Source organism: Xiphophorus maculatus, chromosome 19 (genome assembly GCF_002775205.1).
Source record: "Xiphophorus maculatus strain JP 163 A chromosome 19, X_maculatus-5.0-male, whole genome shotgun sequence".
In the NCBI taxonomy this organism is placed as follows: Eukaryota; Metazoa; Chordata; class Actinopteri; order Cyprinodontiformes; family Poeciliidae; genus Xiphophorus; species Xiphophorus maculatus.
This window is the reverse complement of record NC_036461.1, coordinates 17451001-17470366: the sequence shown is the minus strand read 5'-3', so window position 1 is coordinate 17470366 and position 19366 is coordinate 17451001. Positions and strand designations below refer to the sequence as shown.

Here is a 19366-nt window from a genome sequence, read left to right as displayed (position 1 = left end):
CACCCCCTGGGAAACATATCACAGATGCCACATCATTTACTTCTTACACTCACGGCAGGTTTGACTTGACAAGTCTAGCAGGTTCACACGGCATCATGTCAGAGTGTGAATAAAAGGGGGCGGGGGAAACAAAGTGCATGTGAAAAACAACAACAAAAACAGTTTCCTCCTTAGACCTATTTGAATGATTTTTAAACCATTAACTAAATGGACATTTGCAGGTCGTAAACAGCTGGATTTGTGCATCACAGAAGAAGACAGGTGAGATAAGAAATGTAAACACAACTGTGGGTGTGTCCAAGGCTGTCTTTCCTTTCACACACTCTCAGGACACATATAAACCCTGCTGAACCTGGTGCTGCCCACACACACTGTGACACACACCACACCTGTGCACTTCACTTGTCTCTGGTGTTGCTGTGTGAAGATTTCTCACCTTTGGACTGCAAACAAAGTTTCTTTCCTTCCGGGAATCGTGGACTTCAACCTCACCTCTGGCCTTTTAAGATCTTTTGTGGGTGTGTGTGTGTGTGTGTGCGTGTGTGTGTGTGTGTGTGTGTGGACGGCTGTGTCTTCAGAGCGAGTAAAAACCGCGCGGTCAGAATCATTCTGAACGTGCTTCACATCGCTCGAGTCACTCTCCTGCGTCCGCAGGTGGATGTTCTTGGCTTTTACGGTTTTGAATCTTGGGCTATAAGTATTGGGGTCTGTTTGGGTGGGAGCAGCCCAAGCCGACGGAAATCCGGGCGCGATGATGCAGGAGGTGTCCATGGTGACGGCCTACGATGCCAACACTATAGAGCAGATGAGTGAAGAGGAGATCCTCGCCTATCTGGTTGCTGACACTGAGCCTACGTTCAATGTAAGATTCATTCACTCTGGAATATTTTTATTGTGGTGTTAATGTATGAAAATGCACTTTGGTTAACAGAACAGGTTTTTCGTCTCTTGCAGGTTTTAAATAGTTTAATTTACTGAAGTATTTTTGCTCTCTCTGGGTTTTTCTTTTGCCTCGACTTCATCACTTTCTGAACTGACTAATCAAGATTTCTGTCTCTGATGCCAATGTGAGTCATTTAATATCAAGTGTTTATTGATATTTTTCTCAACCCAACATCTGCATTGTTCACATCACAGGCTTGAGGATTACATCATCGAAACACAATAAAGTCCTTCAAACATGTTCAAGATAACAATGGTGGCTTTATTAAACTTTTGTACTGTCTCTATTTTTTATACACACCATTGCATTTGGAAACACTGCATATCTATTTGATTGACTGTGGCGTTAGCCAACAGAAATTACATTGTTTTCCTGACCAGCTCTAACATTTACTGCATAAACTGAAAAATATTTGTAGATTAAGTTTTCCTATGAATCATTTAACTAATATTAAGTTACATGACCACTTTTAATTTACACCTGTGTTACATGTTGACCCAAGTCTGCAACCTATTAAAATCCGGGTTTGCCGCTTTCACTGCCGGGTTTGGGGGTCTCGTTTTGTTGCGACAGCCACTTCACTGCGTTTTCCAAAAAGGCAACATGGCATCTTTAAGTATAACGATTTATTCAATCGGATTCAATCATTCCTGGTATGTGATAAATAGATATTATTCCACGACATGGAAAAGAAATCCCCATACCATCAAACGTGAGCCGCCGTGCTTCACAGTCTGACAAACTGTCTGCTCTTTCCAAATCCCAAAAGAAACATTTTGCTTCTATGAGTCCAGATAAAGCTTCATCCCTGATTTGTGTTCCAGTTAATGGGTTGCTAATGAACGCTGGAAGCCCTTCAACACGTGTTTTTACAGCAATATCATTCTTCTGGGGATTTTTGCCAACAATAGCCTGGCATCACACAGGCGACTTCTGTTTGTTGCAGTACTCACAGGTAACTGAGTAACCTGTCTGGTCATTCCAGACCCTCTCTGACCAACCATTGGCTGAATCTCTTGACATTTTTCTTCCAATCCATTTGGCTCTTCGTCCATTTCATTCTGGATTTGCATCTCCCCTTGAGGTCCAGATCCTCAAAACCGCTGAGGTTGACCAGTGAGCGACTCTGATCCAAGTTTGCATCTTGAGGTTTTAATATGCAAACCAATCTAAGAGTTTGATAAATACCAACCACATTATGTTTAAATCAAACATAAGAACAAACACGCTTCCAGTGGCTTTCTCTGCTTCAGCATCTTTGAAGAAACTAGCATAAATACTCGTTTCATATGTAACATGCAATTTTTTTTTTTTACATATCTGCTTTTACTGCTTAAACTCCTGATTATAAGAGTTAAGATAAGTTAATTCCTTTGTTTAAATACAGATATTCTTTAGCTATTAAGTTCGTAAACAAAGTCCTGCTTTTCTGTTTTGAAGCTGTTGTTTTGTTTTAGATGAAAGGCAGTGCCTCTGACCCACTGTTTCATTTTGAACAGGAAAGATCACATTTATCCAGAGCGCTTCAGTTTACTTTGTCTCTCTGCATTCCTCACGTGAGCCGTCGCTGACTGGCCATGACAAAGCATAAAGCCCAACGCCGAACATAATTCCTCCACAAGTAAGATTTCTGATTCGCGACACCCCGAAAAGATCTTAGATTCGCTGTTTTAGGTATTTAAGATACGAAAATCCATTTCATGCTTTGCCTTAAGCCCCTTCCATCCTCCATAATTCCCCAGATGCGCTGTAGATTACCATGTCCCCCATGTACTCGGCTTTATCTTATCTTTGAATTATCCTTGTTTGGATCTCGTTCTGAGGCCTGTTCTTGATTTGTCAAGCTCATCCTACATCCTACGAATCTCTTTTTGGGAGAGATGGATTTCTCCATTTCATCCAAACGTGTCAGGTTTTCCAAATTAACAAGAAGTGTCTTTTTTTCTTCTTCTCCTCCTTCTTCTTCTTCCAAGGTCCCCACAAAGAAAGTGAAACTCGGGGAAAGTCGGCTTCAGATCATGGACGATGACCCTGTGGACAAATACTTGGTCAGAACCGACTCCTGTCCTAGTCTTCTTTTTCCTGAAATAATTTGATTTTCTCTCTTCAGCTGCAGAAACTCAACAGAACTTTTTTTTATGCAATTTGCAGAAAGAAAACCGGCGGCTCCAGCAGGCCAGCCTTCGCTTGGAGCAGGAAAACGATAGCTTGGCCCACAGACTAATCACCAGCAAGGTTGCTTTGAGGAATTGTCTAGACGAGGTACTATTAAGAGGTCAAACTGAGAAAGGCAAAGGTTTTGCATTTCAGGACCTCATTTACATCACATCCTAGGATACAATTTATTCTGCCAGCTATCTAAAATGCAGCCTGGCCATATTTACAGTAGCAGTCAAAAGTTTGAGGTTTGTCCAGGTACAGCCACAGCTTTCCGTGTATTTTGTTTTGTTTTGACAAGATAGATCAACTTATAGCAAACTGGGTTTTCTTACACAGCTTTTCCTGTATTGAGCTTCATCAATCTTCTCACCACGTTTCCTTTCTCAACATGATTCTACCACCACCGTGTTCCTCAGTGGAGAGTGGTGTGTTTTTAATGCTGTGTTTGTACTCTGACATGTTGGGTCAGGGTACAAAGAGCACCTTCTTCCACATGTGTGCCGTGTCAAACTGCATATCGAAGGGGAATACCTACCAACTGTGAAGAAGGAAAGGGGATACTTTTACAAGGCATCACAAATATAATGAAACAAGCTTGTAAAGGCGAGGATCTGAGTCTATTTTCATGTTTCACAGGCAGAAGACAGAGTAGACGAGCTAACCAAAGACCTTCTTAAGATCCAACATCGACTGCAGGCAACTGAAGACGAGAAAAGAGGCAAAGAGGAAGAAGCTGCCATGGTGAAAGGATTTTTTTTTTTTTTTGATCCATACTGCAGTGTCTAAAATTATTGCAGGCTGTTGTAAGAAAGAAAAGTCTTTTTTGTGTAGCTGAAGGAAGTGTTTCGGAGAGAGCTGGAGACGGCAGAGCAGGAGATAAAAAAATCGTCCGGTATCATCTCCGACTACAAACAGGTACCAGTCCATTGATGGCGCTGTTTGTGCAATCAGAGTGTCCTTCAGCGTTCTCACAGATGTATGTAGGTGTGACTAGAGGAGGTTTCGTTTGATGAAGTCGAAACGGGATGCGTTGTCTCTCAGATCTGCTCTCAGCTGACGTCGCGTCTGGAGAGGCAGGAAGTCGCCCACAGAGAGGAGTTGGATGCACTCAAGGTGAGTGCTCCACTCTTGCTGCAGATGTCTGCTTTTTATGTTATTTTTATGTTACACTCATACATTTTTATTTTTTTTTGGTGTACAATCTTTTTCTTTCTAATTGTCATCTTCTAGAGCACGGTAGAGGCTTGCTCCCAGTGTCGACACGTTGCGGAATCGATCCCCGCAGGCCACAGCGCCGCCGCACCAGTGCATGTGGAGACCGAACCGGGCGGGCAGGAGTCCGGCGAAAGCCCCCAACAGGAAGTCGGGAACAGGAAGGACCAGGAGAAGGAGTCTCTGAAGGCCCAGATCAGAGAGCTGGAGAAGGAGCTGGCCCAGACCAAGCTGCAGGTGGTGGAGGCCAACTGCAAGATTCAGGTAAAATCTGATTGTTTGAGCGGCTGGACATGTGCAGACCGGCCAAGAGCCGTCAAGGTTTTAATAAGGATCAAAACTTTAAGGCGTGTTCTGCCATGTAGTACGCATGATGAGGTTGTTTGAAACATGGAGTATCACCCCTCCCCCACTTGTTGTTTGCTGAAACACAATTCTGGATTTACATTAAAGGGGGGACAGGGTTACATAAAGCAGACTTTTTGTTTTACCTTTATATCATGTTATGTTTTTTTTTCTCACAGAGCATCCCTTGCCCCACTCAGCACCTCCAAAGTTAGATGTCTTTTATTTCACATTTGATACATACATCATTTTTATAAGAACTGAAGGTAATATAGTTACTTAATTGTGCGCTAAAATGGCTCTATGTGCCTGGAAAATAATGTTACTGCCCCTTTAAAGACAGAATAACAACATGGGTAGTAAAATCTAACTCATTACTTGTAATAAGGTAGGGCTGTTTATGTTGGTTTATTTTATTAGTTTGCTTCAAATATGGTCGAAAAATATAAAACCAGTAAAAGAAATAAAGCTATAATCTAAAATAACTGATGTATATCAGTTATTTTGATTATTAGACCAAAAGTTTGGACACACTTTCTCATTGGATTCAATGAGAAAGTGTGTCCAAACTTTTGGTCTGTACTGTGTATGTATGTATGTATGTATGTATGTATCTTTTATTTAACCAGGAAAAATAACTCATTGAGATTAAAAGTCTCTTTTCCAAGTGTGACCTGGCCAATAACAGAGATTTTACACCGATTGCAGTATAAAAGCCCAACAGGGTTTCTGAAATGCAATAGGAAGAAGTGGAAATTTCTTGAAATCTTGTCCAGTTCCTCTGTCTCAAAACTGTTCTTGTTTCATCATGTTGGTGGATTCATCATTAGCCATGAGAGAGTGACGTTTGGGCATTCCTGTGTTTCCACACCGACACTTTTTCCACATTTCCACTCTGCAGATAGAAACACAAAAGTTGCTGCTTATAGAGAATACATATGCTGGACGGTGGACGCCTGTTCAAGGAGTAGTTTGGATTCTTATCAGTAACATTCACCTTATCTGCTGTAGGAAGATGACAAAGTGCAGAGAAGCGGAAGGCTAACAGCTAGCCAGAGGGTTAATGTACCAAGACAATCTCATAAAGTCACAAAAGGTCCCACAATCACTTTACACAGAAACATCAACAATCAGGGTCAAATCTATGACATGTAATGTAAGCAAACCTAATGTGTTTGCATCTAAAAGCCTTTAGATGCAAACACAAGGAAAAGTAATTATATAATCTGCGATAGAGATTTAGTCTTTTCATGGGGTTGCAGCAACATAAGAAAACCAAAAGAGAGGAAGTTGAGACAGTTTCACCTTAGTCAGGGTTTGAGCTAGAAATCCTGACACTGTCAAAGATGAACTACAGTAAATGCGCCTAATTTCCAGGAATAATTTTCAACATTTTCCAGGAAATTATTTCATTTCCATGAATCAATATATGCTTTTTACGAAATCATATCCTGTAATGTTGTCATATGTCTCAATTTGCTAAAAACTATCTATCTATCTATCTATCTATCTATCTATCTATCTATCTATCTATCTATCTATCTATCTATCTATCTATCTATCTATCTATCTATCTATCTATCTATCTATCTATCTATCTATCTATCTATCTATGTTAGAAGTGTTTTAACAATACTGGTGATGAAACATTATTGTTGTTTCTAACTTGTTTTTTTGCATTATTTGGGCTCTGAAAGCACTACATCTTTTTTGTTACTTCGACTATTTTTCATTTTCTGCAAATAAACACAAAATCTTTGCTTTTAATCTCGGAGACATGTTGTCAGTGGTTCATGGAATAGAAAAACAATGTTTATTTTACTCAAACATATACCTGTAAAAAAAAAGTCAAATCAGAGAAACTCATCATTTTAAGTGGGATCTTGTTTTTCTCCAGAGTTGTAGATGTGTATATATTCTTTTGACTAACTTATTGTCCCTGAAAAGTCAACAGCATTTCCGTTGCGCTTTGTCCGCATCTTCTTTCCTAGGAGCTGGAGCACCGGAAGGGAGTCCTAGCCAACGATCTCCAGGAAGCAAAAAACAACTGGATCAGCAAGGCCTTCACGTCGCTGCGGACCTCCGCGGGGGGACACCACAGCACCGGCATGCACAGAGACGGCCTCCTCATGTGGAACCTCCACAGCTCCTCCCTCTCAGGATGGACTCCCAAGAAGCTGTCACGGCCTCACAAAGACAATACAAAAAACGTTTGAATGGCTGGACTGCATGTGCGTGCCGGTGATATTCATCTGGAGTCGAGACGACAAACGCACAAACACGGACAGAGAGGTACCTGGGAGTGCAGGCGATGATGTCACAGGGACTTTCTATCATTTTAAACCAACTGTAGCTTGTGAATATTTGTATATTTTCTTTATCTAATGTCAAATACATCTTTAACTGTGAAAAAAACAAAACGAACATTTAATAAAATTCTTGTGATCTTCTTACTGTTTGTGACGTAAAGAAACATCCTTTTTTTAGTGGGTTTCCTGAGATAAGTCTTTGGTTCCTCTTTCCTTTCCTCAGTCCTCAGTATTAAAAGCGAAGACAAGCTCCTGCCTCAGCAGAGAGAGAAAGAAAAACCACCGGTGAGGCAGCATTATCTCTGTAGTCTCCACACTGGGCTGAAGAGAACAGCAGAACATAAGTAATTCATATTTATTAAAATTATTTAGACAAAAACTGTGGATATATTGATGGCTGGGACTGTGTGTATCACAACTATCATCCTCATTTTTGGTGTTGGAAGTCAAGCTCTGGATCTTCTCAAAGCAACTTCAGTTTTAGGAGGTGAGTCTGGATTTGATGGATAATAAAATATTGTGTGTGATGTAGCAAGAACTTTGCAAAGGGTCACCACAGAAACATTATTTCTCCGTGGGTTAGGACTAAGTAATGTCTCATGGGTCTTTGCTTTGATATTGCTGTTGTCCAAAAAATATGTGGTGTTCTGGCTTGTGTGGTGATCATGCTGTTTATGTATTTAAACTGTTTATGTATTTAACAGTGTACGCTGCACTCACACTGCCACGGCTTTAATTTCCCATGGCACGTCAAAAAAAATAAGAGTCAAAGGAAAGAATCTCACTACGATCTTACCTACTGAAAAGTTAGTATTTTAGTAAAAACTGTTTTTTTTTATCTCATAAAATCAGAATGGGAAAAAATAAAGACAAAAACCTCTTAACAAAATGTTATTTGTGTTGTAGATTGTGTGCCAAAAGTTATGCTCAATATGTCACACTCTATGTATTTTAGTAAAAACTGAGAAATTACATTAATAATTAAACCAGTGCAGCTAAAAAAAATTATTACTACACGATCACAACACAAGCTCGAAGTAAATGTAGCTTCTTAGCTTCTCTACTCTGTTTTATGACCAATTAATGGTCAATTAATTGACAGTTTGTCAATTAATGTTCAGCAGAGCTAAAGTTAGCAAGAGCTAACTACACAGCAGCTAAAAGGTTAATATAAAAAACAATAATTCTCTAATGTGAACTAAAATGATTAGGGAATTCTTCTGAGATTATTATTATACAGGGAAGCTCACCATATTATCGTTTCCTATGTTGAAATGTTTAAGAGATTTAATGAAGATCAATCAGTTAACCACAAAATTAGGCAATTTATGACCCATCGTTTGCTAAAAACCACCAAATTTCTCTGCCCGCAGTATAAACCTGCCCAGCATCTAGATGAGAGGAATTATCTGCAGTTTTCTAGTTTGTACCTCATTAAATAATTAAAAATGTTCTTTGTGTCTTCTTGTTGTGGATTTTCTACATCGTAGCTTTGAGTTAAACAAAACCCTTTCATGTGGCAACATAAGACAAACAGAAAGAGAAAGAAAAACAGAAACCATACCCGGGGGTTTGCTGATGAAAAAGACTAAAATCTCTTTTTTTTTTCTGGTTCAGATCCTCCTTCCACTCCTAAAGTGCACTGCTGGTGTTCCAGCTACCCCAATGTGACGTTTTGCTCCTGGCCAGAACCTTTGCCCTCCCATCCAACACAGTACATCGCCACCTACAGGTAGACTGCAAGCATGCTTTGTTCTCTTCCAGTAAAAAACAATAAAAGAAAAAAAAATAGCATAAATCCTTAGGTATATCAATATTTCCTCCTGACAGTGAGCGAGACAGTAACGCTGACCCAAAGACGTGCCACCTGGTCCCACCCGGCTCTTCATCCTCTCTGACCACAGAACCTCCGTCTTCACTGTCTGAGCAGGTAGGAGCAGAGCAGGGGGGTTTCCACAACCACCACAGCTGTTCTTAGATTAAATGAAACCCAAACAGGCTTGATCGTCTGCAGAAAGCGTTACACTCTACCACAGGATCACAGAGTGAAAATAATTTTCCAAAAATTCCAGAGTCAAAAAAAAAAAAAAAAAAAAATCCCTGATCAGATTTTTGATTAAAAGTTTTGGGAATTCTGAGGGTCCATAAGTGAATGTTTTAGAGTGACCACCAGAAAGCCCCGATTCGGTTTAATAGATTATGGAAAGAGTTGAAAAGGTTTGTGAATCAAGGTTGCTAACGAACATTAGTTCTGTCAATAGGAATGGGCAAAAATTACGGAAAACTGCGTGGAGAATGTTTTTGACCGATCCCCAAAAATGTTTTACCCAGCACATGTGGTTTAAAATGAAGCCTAGGCGCAAATTCAAACTGGAAGACTCTTTTAGCCCCACCTGCATCATCCAACCGGCTCCAGCTCGTCATCGTTGATTGATCGACGCCGGTCCAAGACTTGTCACGTCCAATCACCGTCCAAGCAACCAGCTGATAAGGACCACCATCCATGGCGTCCTGCGCTTTCCAGCAGAGCTCAACCCACCTCCACCCCTTCACCTCCACTCGCTCGGCTATCCGGCCGCATCCTTCATCGCCTCCACCACCAGTGCCGGGTCCCGGGGGATGATGTTCCTAACAGCATATGGAAAGCTCATCCGAGCCCATCGCAAAGTTTGCGATAATCAATGTCCTCAGCCGGGGCCCGAGCGCCAAAGATTTAATTCATGCTCTTAATAAACTTTTCTAATTGTTTCCCTTTTCTCCGTCTGAGTCTCCAGATTGAAAAGCAATTCTGCCAAACATTAGAGAAATATACAGTATGTCAACTCCAGAAACTAAGTGAAATATAAGGAATATCTTTTCTGCGTTTTTTTAATACAAATATCTACATCTCAACTCTCACCTGTAGATAGAGCGTTGCGTCAAATCGTCACAGTTCCAAATATATTTCTTTCTTTTTTTTTCTTTTCTCTTCTGCAGCTCTGGCACTGTCACTTGCCCAACCTGAAACTTCTCACTGAATACATTCTCAACATCACAGCAGTTCATTCTGGGGGAAGCAGCTTTCATCTAACAAGTTTCATGCTGGAGGATATTGGTGAGAGGGAACATTTTTGCTGGGTGTGACAAGTTTGTGTTCTTTCTGAAGAGAAAAATAAAGTAGACGTTTTAAAACTTTCTATCATATTTAGGTCATACTATGAAACAGCCCATCTTTATCTGTCATCCATGAAATGTCAAGACTCGTCTCTCTCCACAGTGAAACCAGATCCTCCTGTAGATGTCCGGGTTTCCCCTCTTACTACCAAAAACCTGCTGGTGGAGTGGTCTCCTCCTCCCACCTGGACAAGCACGGACATCTTCCCTCTGAAGTACCAGCTACTGTACCAGTGGGAAATTAGGGGCAGACCAAAGTTTATCAACGTAAGGGGGAAGGGGACACATCATCATCACCACATGCTGGGTCAAAGACAGCAACATGCTGACACATATCTTTAGTGGAAGTTGAAGTTGCCTCAAGGCAAACCTCATGAGCTTCTAAAATTCCCTTCATTTCCAAAATCCACAGACTTGCTCAGTTTTGTAATCTTTTCAACTTATGCTAAACCTGTGGTTGAAACAATTACACAGCCATCTTGAGGAGTAGAAGATAAAAATAAGAAGTTGTAGTTTTGTCTGTATTTCGTGAATAATTATTTGATTTCAACCGTCTTAGAAAAGTCTTTTAAATCCACAAATTACAACTCTATTAATTACAGCCACATGTCTATGCTAGGCGTGTTTGTGTGTCTACTTTTCTTCTTTTCTTCGTCACTGCATGCATACACTTATTTACGTTTTGAAAACCCCACCAAATAGATACTTATATAAAATGTCAGCACATGAAGAACAAGTTGGGACAGAAGTTAAATACATTTTTCCATGTGTGGAAACTTGACAAATAAAGCTGATTCCAGTACGTTTAAAACAAATGACTAAACAGATCAGTCAGACAGAAAATGAAAGTATTGAAAAATGAAGTTACATCCTCAACTCTTAATAATTAACACAATGTGGCACAACAAATTTATTTACCAAAAGAAAAGGTAACACAGAAAAAGGGGAAGGATTAGCTTGTAGCAACAGACATTTAATAATTCTGTTATTAACTAACTCAGTGACTTTTATTTTTTAGTTTATTTGGTTTATTATACAAAGAAAAGACCAAAAATGATTGCCCACAATTGTGTCACTGGTTATTTTGTGAGAGTTATTTAGTGTGATTTTTCAAATTTTCTGGAAATCCCATTTCAGACCATTTGTTGTTTTCTATTTTTTCCCGTTTTGCTGCAACAGTTCGTCTTCTGGCAGTAGGATCTGGAATAAAGACTAACGCTGCGTAGCTATATTGTCTTCATTTAATAAAATAAGGTCGTAGAATCATAACAAACCTAAATCAGATGTTCATCAGTCCTTGAAGGAATAAGAAAACCCATTTTAATGTACTAGATCTGCAATAAACCATCAAATAACTCAGGAGTAATTCTTCAGAGTTAGAAAGAATCAAATAAAAAGTGAACAATTTCCCATTTTGAAATGGTCAGTGGTCTAGTCAAATAATCATATATAAAAAATAAAAAGACTGAAGCACTAAGTTGAGCCTGCCTCAATGAGAAAGTCCCCAATTTTCTGCACACGGAAACATCAGTGTTGCTGCAGAGCCATGCTTGTCCTGTACTAAAGCAGTTTCAGTTTCGTATTCTTGATGTGTGATCATGTAGTGACATGCAGTTTCACCTGTTTGTGCAACAAGCTGTTTCTGTGGAGAAATAGCTTGATTTTATCTGACACTTTTTGATTGACTTGTTCTTTTTCTTCAGCTGGGTCCGTTTGAGAAAACCAAGGCCGAGCTGAGGGGGTTGATCCCAGGGAGGACCTACCAGTTCCAGGTGTGTGCTAAGGAAATGCTGGGCCTGGGGCAGTGCAGCGACTGGAGTTCACCTATAAAAATCACAATACCAACAACAAAACTATAGGAACTTTCCCTCGCTTTCATTTTCATGCAGACAGGTTGCTGCAAACCGACATGGAAGAAAATATGCTGTTCTTTATTTATGACCAGAGCTGCAGAAACAATGCAACTAAGAGTTGTTGATGTTCCGTTTTATTTATGCTAAAATGTATTAATAATATCTGTACAGCGCAGAAATCCCATTTATTTTTTTTGTATCTTTTTACGGTTGTTACATTGCTTGAACTGAAAAGGGAACGTTTAAAACGGAATAAAAACACGATTACACAAAGTATTTTCAGAGTCCGGTCAGTCAATCGGCCACATGCACCACCAGCGGGGTAACAAACTCAGAGTGCCTGATGCCCATGCTGAAGGACGGGGACTTGTGGAGATGCCCGTAGGTCTTCTCTGGGCTGTACGTTCCCGGACCCGGAGCGGCAGAGGGGTGGCTGAGCCTCTTGGTCCGGCGCTGCATGGTGAAGGAAGGCTGTCGCTGCCTGTAGACGTCCGGGTCGGTGCTTCTGTACTGCCCCGGTCCCGGTGTTTTGGAGAGATCCTCGGACGGAGCGCCGGCTGTCCTCCGGCCTGAGAAGCTGTAGCTGGCGCTGGCAGGTTTATTGGGGACTTGGGGACCCAGCAGTCCAGGAAGAGTGTAGCTGGTGGATTTGAAACAAAGTTAAGCAGGTTGAGAAAAACACGACGCTTGAGTTGAATAATAAGGTTGTTGAGGGTAACTATTAACACGTTCTTGCTTGGAAAAATATTCCAAAGTGTTTCCCAGCATTCGCCAGGAGATTACATTTATGAGCCACAACAGACGTTTGAAGGATATGGTTTGAGTCCAAGATGAATTTCTTTGACACTTTGGTGACTATTTTTCATTAATACCAAAACCACAATTTTCCTCTAATCAGTTCAAACAGATAATATATGCAAGGCAGCTGTGTTATTGTAGGATATAAAGACTTTTTCCAAAACAATGTTTTTACATAGCCATTAATTGTGCATTTACTGGGGCGAAACCATGTTTGAAATGAATAATAATTTATGCCAGCTGCTTGGTATCAGTGGAATAACTTAGAAGCCACTTGTGACTATTTCCAAACCAGAAAGAAAAGAAATCTGAAAATAATCCAGCGAAGGGAAAACAGAGGAGTGAGTTTTAGTTTGGTGCTGTTTGCACGCACGTTACCTCATGGCTGCCGCATTGAGGTAACGTGCGGCAGCAGGTGAGCTGCTCTCACCTGTTTGGCGCTGGAACAGGATCCACAGAGCGGTACCTGGTCCGCTCGGCGATCGTGTAGGACGGAGGCCTGCGCTGAGCGTTCAGAGGCGGCGCCCGCTCTGGGCTGTAGGCCCCCGGACCCGGAGTCTGGAACGGCTCGTCTGTGAGCGGGAAAACAGGGTTTAGACGAATCACTCAACAGAGAGAAAAAACAAAAACAAACTCAGAAGCCACAGTCTTTAAAAAAGAAATATTCACACCTCTTAAAGTATTTCACATTTTGCCTCTGATATCATTGTATTTTACTGGGATCAAATTACGTGGGGATGTTTGTGAAGTGGAAGACAAATTATACATGGTTTTCTTTTCTTTGTTTTTTGCAAACTTATTCCTGAAAAGAGTAGCATGGATTGATATTTTCCTCACCTATCTTCATTAGTATAACCGCCTTTTGCTGCTATTAAAGCTGAATTGACTTTTTAGTTTTTCTATACCAGCTGTGTGCATCTGCAGTCTTTACAAAACAGCAGAAGCTCTGTCAGAACATCTTTAGGGTGTCACTTAACATCAGTTATCAAGTCTTGGACTTGAGTGACCCAGTCAAAGGCCGTACCTTTGACTGGGCCACTCTTACACACTGATATGCTTTAATCTAAACCATTACAAGATCTAGGGCTTTTTGTCTTGCTGGGTCGGTGAACCTTCAGCACAGTATTGAGTATTTTGTGATTTTTCTTCCAGGATTACCCTGTATTAAGGTCTATCTTCTCATCCCCACAGCATGATGCTGCCACCGCCACATTTCACTGCTTAGATAATGTCCTCAGGCTTGATCTACAGTGTTTGTTTGCCATCACACAAAGAGCTTTGCATGTAGGCCAAAAACTTTCGTATTAAACTCGCCTTCCTGTCTGGTGTCAGACTTGAACTGACACTTCTTTTTTCAGCAACGGCTTTCTCCTTACTACTTCTTTTTATTTACAAAGGACAGATTTGTTATTGTACAGCCTGACGGTTTTATCTCCCGAACTGTGGATCTCTGCAGCCGATCCAGAGTTACCAGAAGTCTCTTGTCTCCTTCTCTAATTTATACTTTATCTAATCACATGAATGACACAATTTCCTATTGCTCATCTGGTAAAACCAACTTCCTCTTTCTGTTTCCTGAGTGATTTGGGATTTGTCTGATGCTGTCCTGAGTTGCAGCCTTCCCTGATTTGTTTTCACCTCTCTTCCCAATTCGTCTGCCTCTTCCTGACATGGAGTAGGACGGTGTCTCTGTCCGACCAAACCGGGTGAGCTTGTCCCCGATGTAGTACCTCGGTCCAGGGCTGGAGTCAACAGATATCACTATAAAATACAAAAACGCTCCTTTATCTCCTTCTGTTACAGTGGTTAATAGATGCTTTTAAAACACTGGAGCATTAAATTACTAATTTTATTATTAAATTTGTTGCTAAATTTTGCTTCCTGATAGATGTGCAGCAAGATTTAAGGCCCAAACTTACTGGCAGTGCTCATGCGGCCGTGGAAGGAGTACGCAGGGCTGCTGGGCTTGGTGAAGTCATGGTTAACGTATCCGACTGTAGGGGGCAGAGCGTAGCGGGCGGGGCCCGGTCCTGACAGGTGGGGTCAGGAGTAAAGGTGGAAGAGGAAAGAGGAGAGTGGTGAAAGTGATGCGACGGCTTCCAGCTCCGAGCGTCGCTGCCGCCTCCGCGCCCGGCACGCTGTGGCTCCGGCTGCATTGCTTCTGATCATTCCCATCTGGACCCCTTTGACTTATTTTTCTATGGTTATGCATTTTAACATTCTTCCTTTGTTGTTTTGGAAAAGGATTCCAAGCAATGTCAAGATCTCGAATCAGAAAAGGAGCAGTTACATTGTGATGCTGTGAAAGATTTCACGGCAAAACCCAGTTCGGCCCTAATACAACCCATGTGGATGCAAACACACACACACGCACGCCCACACACACATCTATGCGTGGCTATCTTTGTGGGGATTTTCCATTGACTTCCATTCATTTCTACAGCCTAAATCTTACCCTTTTTCCTAAACCTAACCATTACATACCTAACCCTAACCAAAACTCAATTCACACTTTAGGCCTAAATCTAACCCCTGACCCAAAAACAGCGTTTCCCCTTGTGGGGACCAGGCTTCGGTCCCCACAAAGAGCAGTGGGGCCCCACAATGTGGCATGTGTCAGGAAAATGGTCCCCACAAGGTATTACAAACAAACACACACACACAACCTCATATGGCCTACAGACACCCCTCTCCTCCCCCGCCCACCCACGCACACACACACACACACACACACACACACACACACACACACCCACACAGGCATATACATTTCTCCAACTGACCTCTTTCCCTGGCGGAGATTATTGGTCGCTTCCTCACCACCTCCTCCATGCTCCTCCACCCTCGTCCTCTTTCCTTCTGGCGCTAGAAAGACACATCCTTTCCTTTTGCTCTCTTTCGAGGCGAGTCGTGGCCTCCCATGTTGAATTATTCATGACCTGGAGCGGAGGAAATCCTATCTTGACCAGAGGCTTGTAAGCGTCCGCAACTTGCTCTCCACACCTTCTTTTCTCCAAGGTTCTCACAGAACAAATGGTTGCCTCCACTGAGAGAAATATAAGGTTGAAATCCAAAGAAATGAAAGAAAAAGAGCCTTGAGATTTGGTGCATTTTGACACCTAACACCCGAGTTACACCCAGGTTATATGGGGGATTTTATACAATAGAGGGGGAGAAAAATGATACTTGGTTTTTATTATTTAGTAAGGAAAAATATTGCATTCCAGATGCCCTTCTAGATGCGAATCGCCTGCCATTATCCCCAAAATGGGAGCGAGTTAAGCCCATTTTCTGTTGTCAAGCTTCATCGTTCCTGCAGAAGAAAAACAATCTCCACTGCATGACACTGCCACCACCATGTTTGACTCTGCCGGTTATAATATTCAGGGTGATAGTCATGTTTTTACTTAAATTATATTAAACTGACACACTGAAATTTAGGGTCTGTTTATTAACTAAGTTACATTTGAAGGAAGTCGGTTGTTCTGGATTTTATTTAGGGTGTCAGAGTAATAATATATAATTGTCGCCTTTTTCGTTTTTTTCATGTATTATTTTGCTTCTTCTTCACTGTTATGTATTATACTTTTTCTTTTCTGTCTCATAAAATCACACTAAAGCACATTCAAGGTCTATTAATATTTTTGCAAGACATAATATTTCCATGTCAAACAGTTTAGTAAACAAAAAGCACAGCAGCACGGCAAATGCAAAGGCTTATAGAGAAAACATGATCAATCATGCCAGTCACAAATATGCATTGCAGCCCATATTAAATTATGTTTTCAATTTGCCCTATTAGATTAAAGGACTTAAACTGCACAATAATATGTGAGTCGCCATCCAGGTGAGCAATACATGCTGACTAGCTTTAAGTCAGATAAATGTGAGGTCGATACCAGAGCAGGGAAGTAATGAAATACCTGCAGCTTCCCGTCCATGTCTGGAATTTCAGGACAACTTTCAGAGGGAAAGAGAAGCTGCGTTTCGCTGCTTGTTCAATGTCAACAATTCTCCAGTAACCAATTAGTCTGACATGAATTATTTAAAAACAAAAGACCCCTAAGAGCAGCAACAGCGTCGCCATAACCTTCCTAAGGCTCAGAAATACAGACCAACCAAGTGATTTAACTCTATTACTGAGACAGAATTGATTTCTTTTTGCAAGTGGCACGAAGTGATTAGTAAAAGGCGGACTTCTTCCTAGAGGTCAGGAGTCACCGTCTGTCTCGAGCTGAAGGATTCAATTGTCTTGGTGTCTTGTTTAGGTGGAGAATGGGGCCTCGCACTGCCACTTAGCGAATCGCCGCCCTATAGGAGATACGCAAACGGGATTGAAAATGAGCTTCAGAACATGAAGAGGTTAGATTCCTCGGTGGGGACTCAGCGTTTGAGAAAGGTTAAGACGCTCCGTCAAACAGGAGGAGGTTGGAGTAGAGCTGCTTCTCCTCCTTTGAGCGCATGAAGTGGCTCATGGTCAGCACGCCTTCTGGATGTTCCCTTTAGGAAGATTACCCAGCATTTCCCACTGGAAGAAAATCCCTGGTCACACCGAGAATGTGATGGAGGGACTATAGAGACCTTCTGGTCTATGAGCATTATAGATAGATAGATAGATGGATGGATGGATGGATGGATGGATGGATGGATGGATGGATGGATGGATGGATGGATGGATGGATGGATGGATAGATAGATAGATAGATAGATAGATAGATAGATAGATAGATAGATGGATGGATGGATGGATGGATGGATGGATGGATGGATGGATGGATGGATGGATGGATGGATGGATGGATAGATAGATAGATGGATGGATGGATGGATGGATGGATGGATGGATGGATGGATGGATGGATGGATGGATGGATGGATGGATGGATGGATGGATGGATGGATGGACGGATGGACGTCACTGAAAGGTTATTCCTACTAAAATCTTTAACATGCTTTGTTCTTGTAACCTGTTTTTATTTAATACTTTCATTTAACTGTAAATATTGTACTGAGTGTTCGATTTGTAGTCCAGATAAATCACTCAGAATCCACCTTTCATCTGCTTGCACATTTTTTTTCACTTCAAAATATCCTGGAAGTTTAAAAATAACTTATTACAACAGGTGGCATTCAAGGATTTCCAAACCATTCAAAAAAAATTATGTGAGATTACCTCCCAATAAGTAAAATTATCTTATTTTGCATATTTTTAAATTCAGAAGTTTATAAATAATACATATTTGGTTATAAGTTATAGCTTAAGTTGATTTATATTTTAAAATCTTGAATGTCAACTTGTCTTTTAATTCAATAAAATTCTATTTAAAAATAAAAATGTATAAAACAGCTCTTCAAGGTTTGTTTTTAGCATCGATTTAATAGTGAAAATCCTTTAGTTGTATGAATTGTAAAATGTATCAGTAATTAATAGCTCCTGTTGATTTTTGTCATAATTTCCAGATGAGTGCAGACATCTTACATTTTAAACAAATCAAAATGCTGAAAATACACAGAAATAGCCATGGGAAAATAACCGATCACATGAGAATAACAGTAATAATAAAAACAGGTTTCACATGGTCTTACAAAGGAATCATTTGTCAACGATGGCAGAAGAGCAACAAAACGGATGAGCTTTTGGCAAAGACAGAGGTAAGTAATGCCCTGAGAGCAAGGCCAGCGTTCAGACTAAGCTTCATCCAGGTTAAGGTTTCAGGCAGCAGTAACCGAGTGGTCACAGATGCAGTAACAAGACTCTAATGTGTCAGCAGAGGGAGATGAATCCGCTGCACAGTCGGGCACTGGCAGGAAAAACACAAGCGGTGTCTCGGGTTTCCCAGACTGACAATGAAACGGCACACTGAGAGGTGTTCAAAGACTCCCCGTCCGTCGACCCAAATCAGGGTCAATGGACTGGGATGAGAAGCAGATTTGATTCATTAGGATGATTATTATCACTCTTTCCCAAGTCTGCAGTAACCAGCAGGAACAGTCATGTTGCCAGGGGTCAAATATAGAAATCTTGGTTTAACATAAATGGTGCTGCAAAATCGAAATGACCAATTCGTGAAGTCTGAATAGGATTTCTCATAAGAACACACCGAGTCACGTTCCCATCATTGCACGCATGCCTCTGAAAGCAGCAAACCAATCCATCACGTCCATGTAGTTTTAGTTTTCAATTAAACAGAGAATGAAACATTTAATTACCTTTGACACGCTGCAGGTACTGCTTACTGTCAGCAGGTGGCAGAGCTGCATCATTTAGTGACATTAAACCAGCAGGGATTCAAAGATGAGACACAATTACCTCAGATCAGTTGTATTACTATGAAAACAAACGACAATAACGCATTTTTGGCAGCATATTATCTTGAACTTTTAGTTACTGTTTACTCACAAGGCAATGAGCCAAGCATCACTTACTAAAATAAAATAAAAAAACACAACATGATCAAACGTCTTTTATTAAGAACAGCTATTCATGCTGCTCCTAAAGCAATTCAACAAATTAATTATGAAAGTTAAATATATATATTTTATTTGCAAATATTTCGATTTCATACATAGAAATAACAATATAGAATGAAGAT

The 19366-nt window shown here is 40.8% G+C and overlaps 3 protein-coding genes and 1 long non-coding RNA gene across 5 annotated transcripts; 2 read left to right on the top strand and 2 right to left on the bottom strand.

The window, feature by feature from the left end:
- The first annotated feature begins 354 nt into the window (after positions 1-354).
- Positions 355-7118, top strand: LOC102226558 (rab GTPase-activating protein 1-like). The gene is made up of 8 exons (XM_023352169.1): positions 355-862; positions 2917-2991; positions 3095-3205; positions 3740-3844; positions 3935-4018; positions 4145-4216; positions 4334-4579; positions 6652-7118. Exons 1-8 carry the CDS (start codon positions 752-754, stop codon positions 6874-6876), a joined length of 1029 nt encoding a protein of 342 aa, XP_023207937.1. The 5' UTR covers positions 355-751; the 3' UTR covers positions 6877-7118.
- Positions 6755-8612, bottom strand: LOC111612137. The gene is made up of 3 exons (XR_002754428.1): positions 8534-8612; positions 7115-7290; positions 6755-6847 (listed from the first exon to the last, which is right to left on the bottom strand). It is a non-coding gene; the product is annotated as an uncharacterized LOC111612137 (long non-coding RNA).
- On the top strand, positions 6856-12251 carry ebi3 (Epstein-Barr virus induced 3). 2 transcript variants are annotated; one of them, XM_023352170.1, is made up of 8 exons: positions 6856-6952; positions 7193-7313; positions 7416-7456; positions 8587-8701; positions 8800-8899; positions 9946-10063; positions 10226-10389; positions 11826-12251. In XM_023352170.1, exons 1-8 carry the CDS (start codon positions 6877-6879, stop codon positions 11979-11981), a joined length of 891 nt encoding a protein of 296 aa, XP_023207938.1. In that variant the 5' UTR covers positions 6856-6876; the 3' UTR covers positions 11982-12251. The 2 variants fall into 2 exon arrangements, with proteins under 2 accessions (XP_023207938.1, XP_005816969.1); XM_005816912.2 differs by lacking the exon at positions 6856-6952 and having other exon boundaries at positions 7269-7456.
- Positions 12249-15678, bottom strand: LOC102228007 (outer dense fiber protein 3-like protein 2). The gene is made up of 5 exons (XM_023352171.1): positions 15557-15678; positions 14693-14803; positions 14412-14534; positions 13204-13345; positions 12249-12615 (listed from the first exon to the last, which is right to left on the bottom strand). The coding sequence occupies exons 1-5, from the start codon at positions 15603-15605 to the stop codon at positions 12270-12272; spliced, it is 771 nt and encodes a 256-aa protein (XP_023207939.1). The 5' UTR covers positions 15606-15678; the 3' UTR covers positions 12249-12269.
- Positions 15679-19366: the final 3688 nt, after the last annotated feature.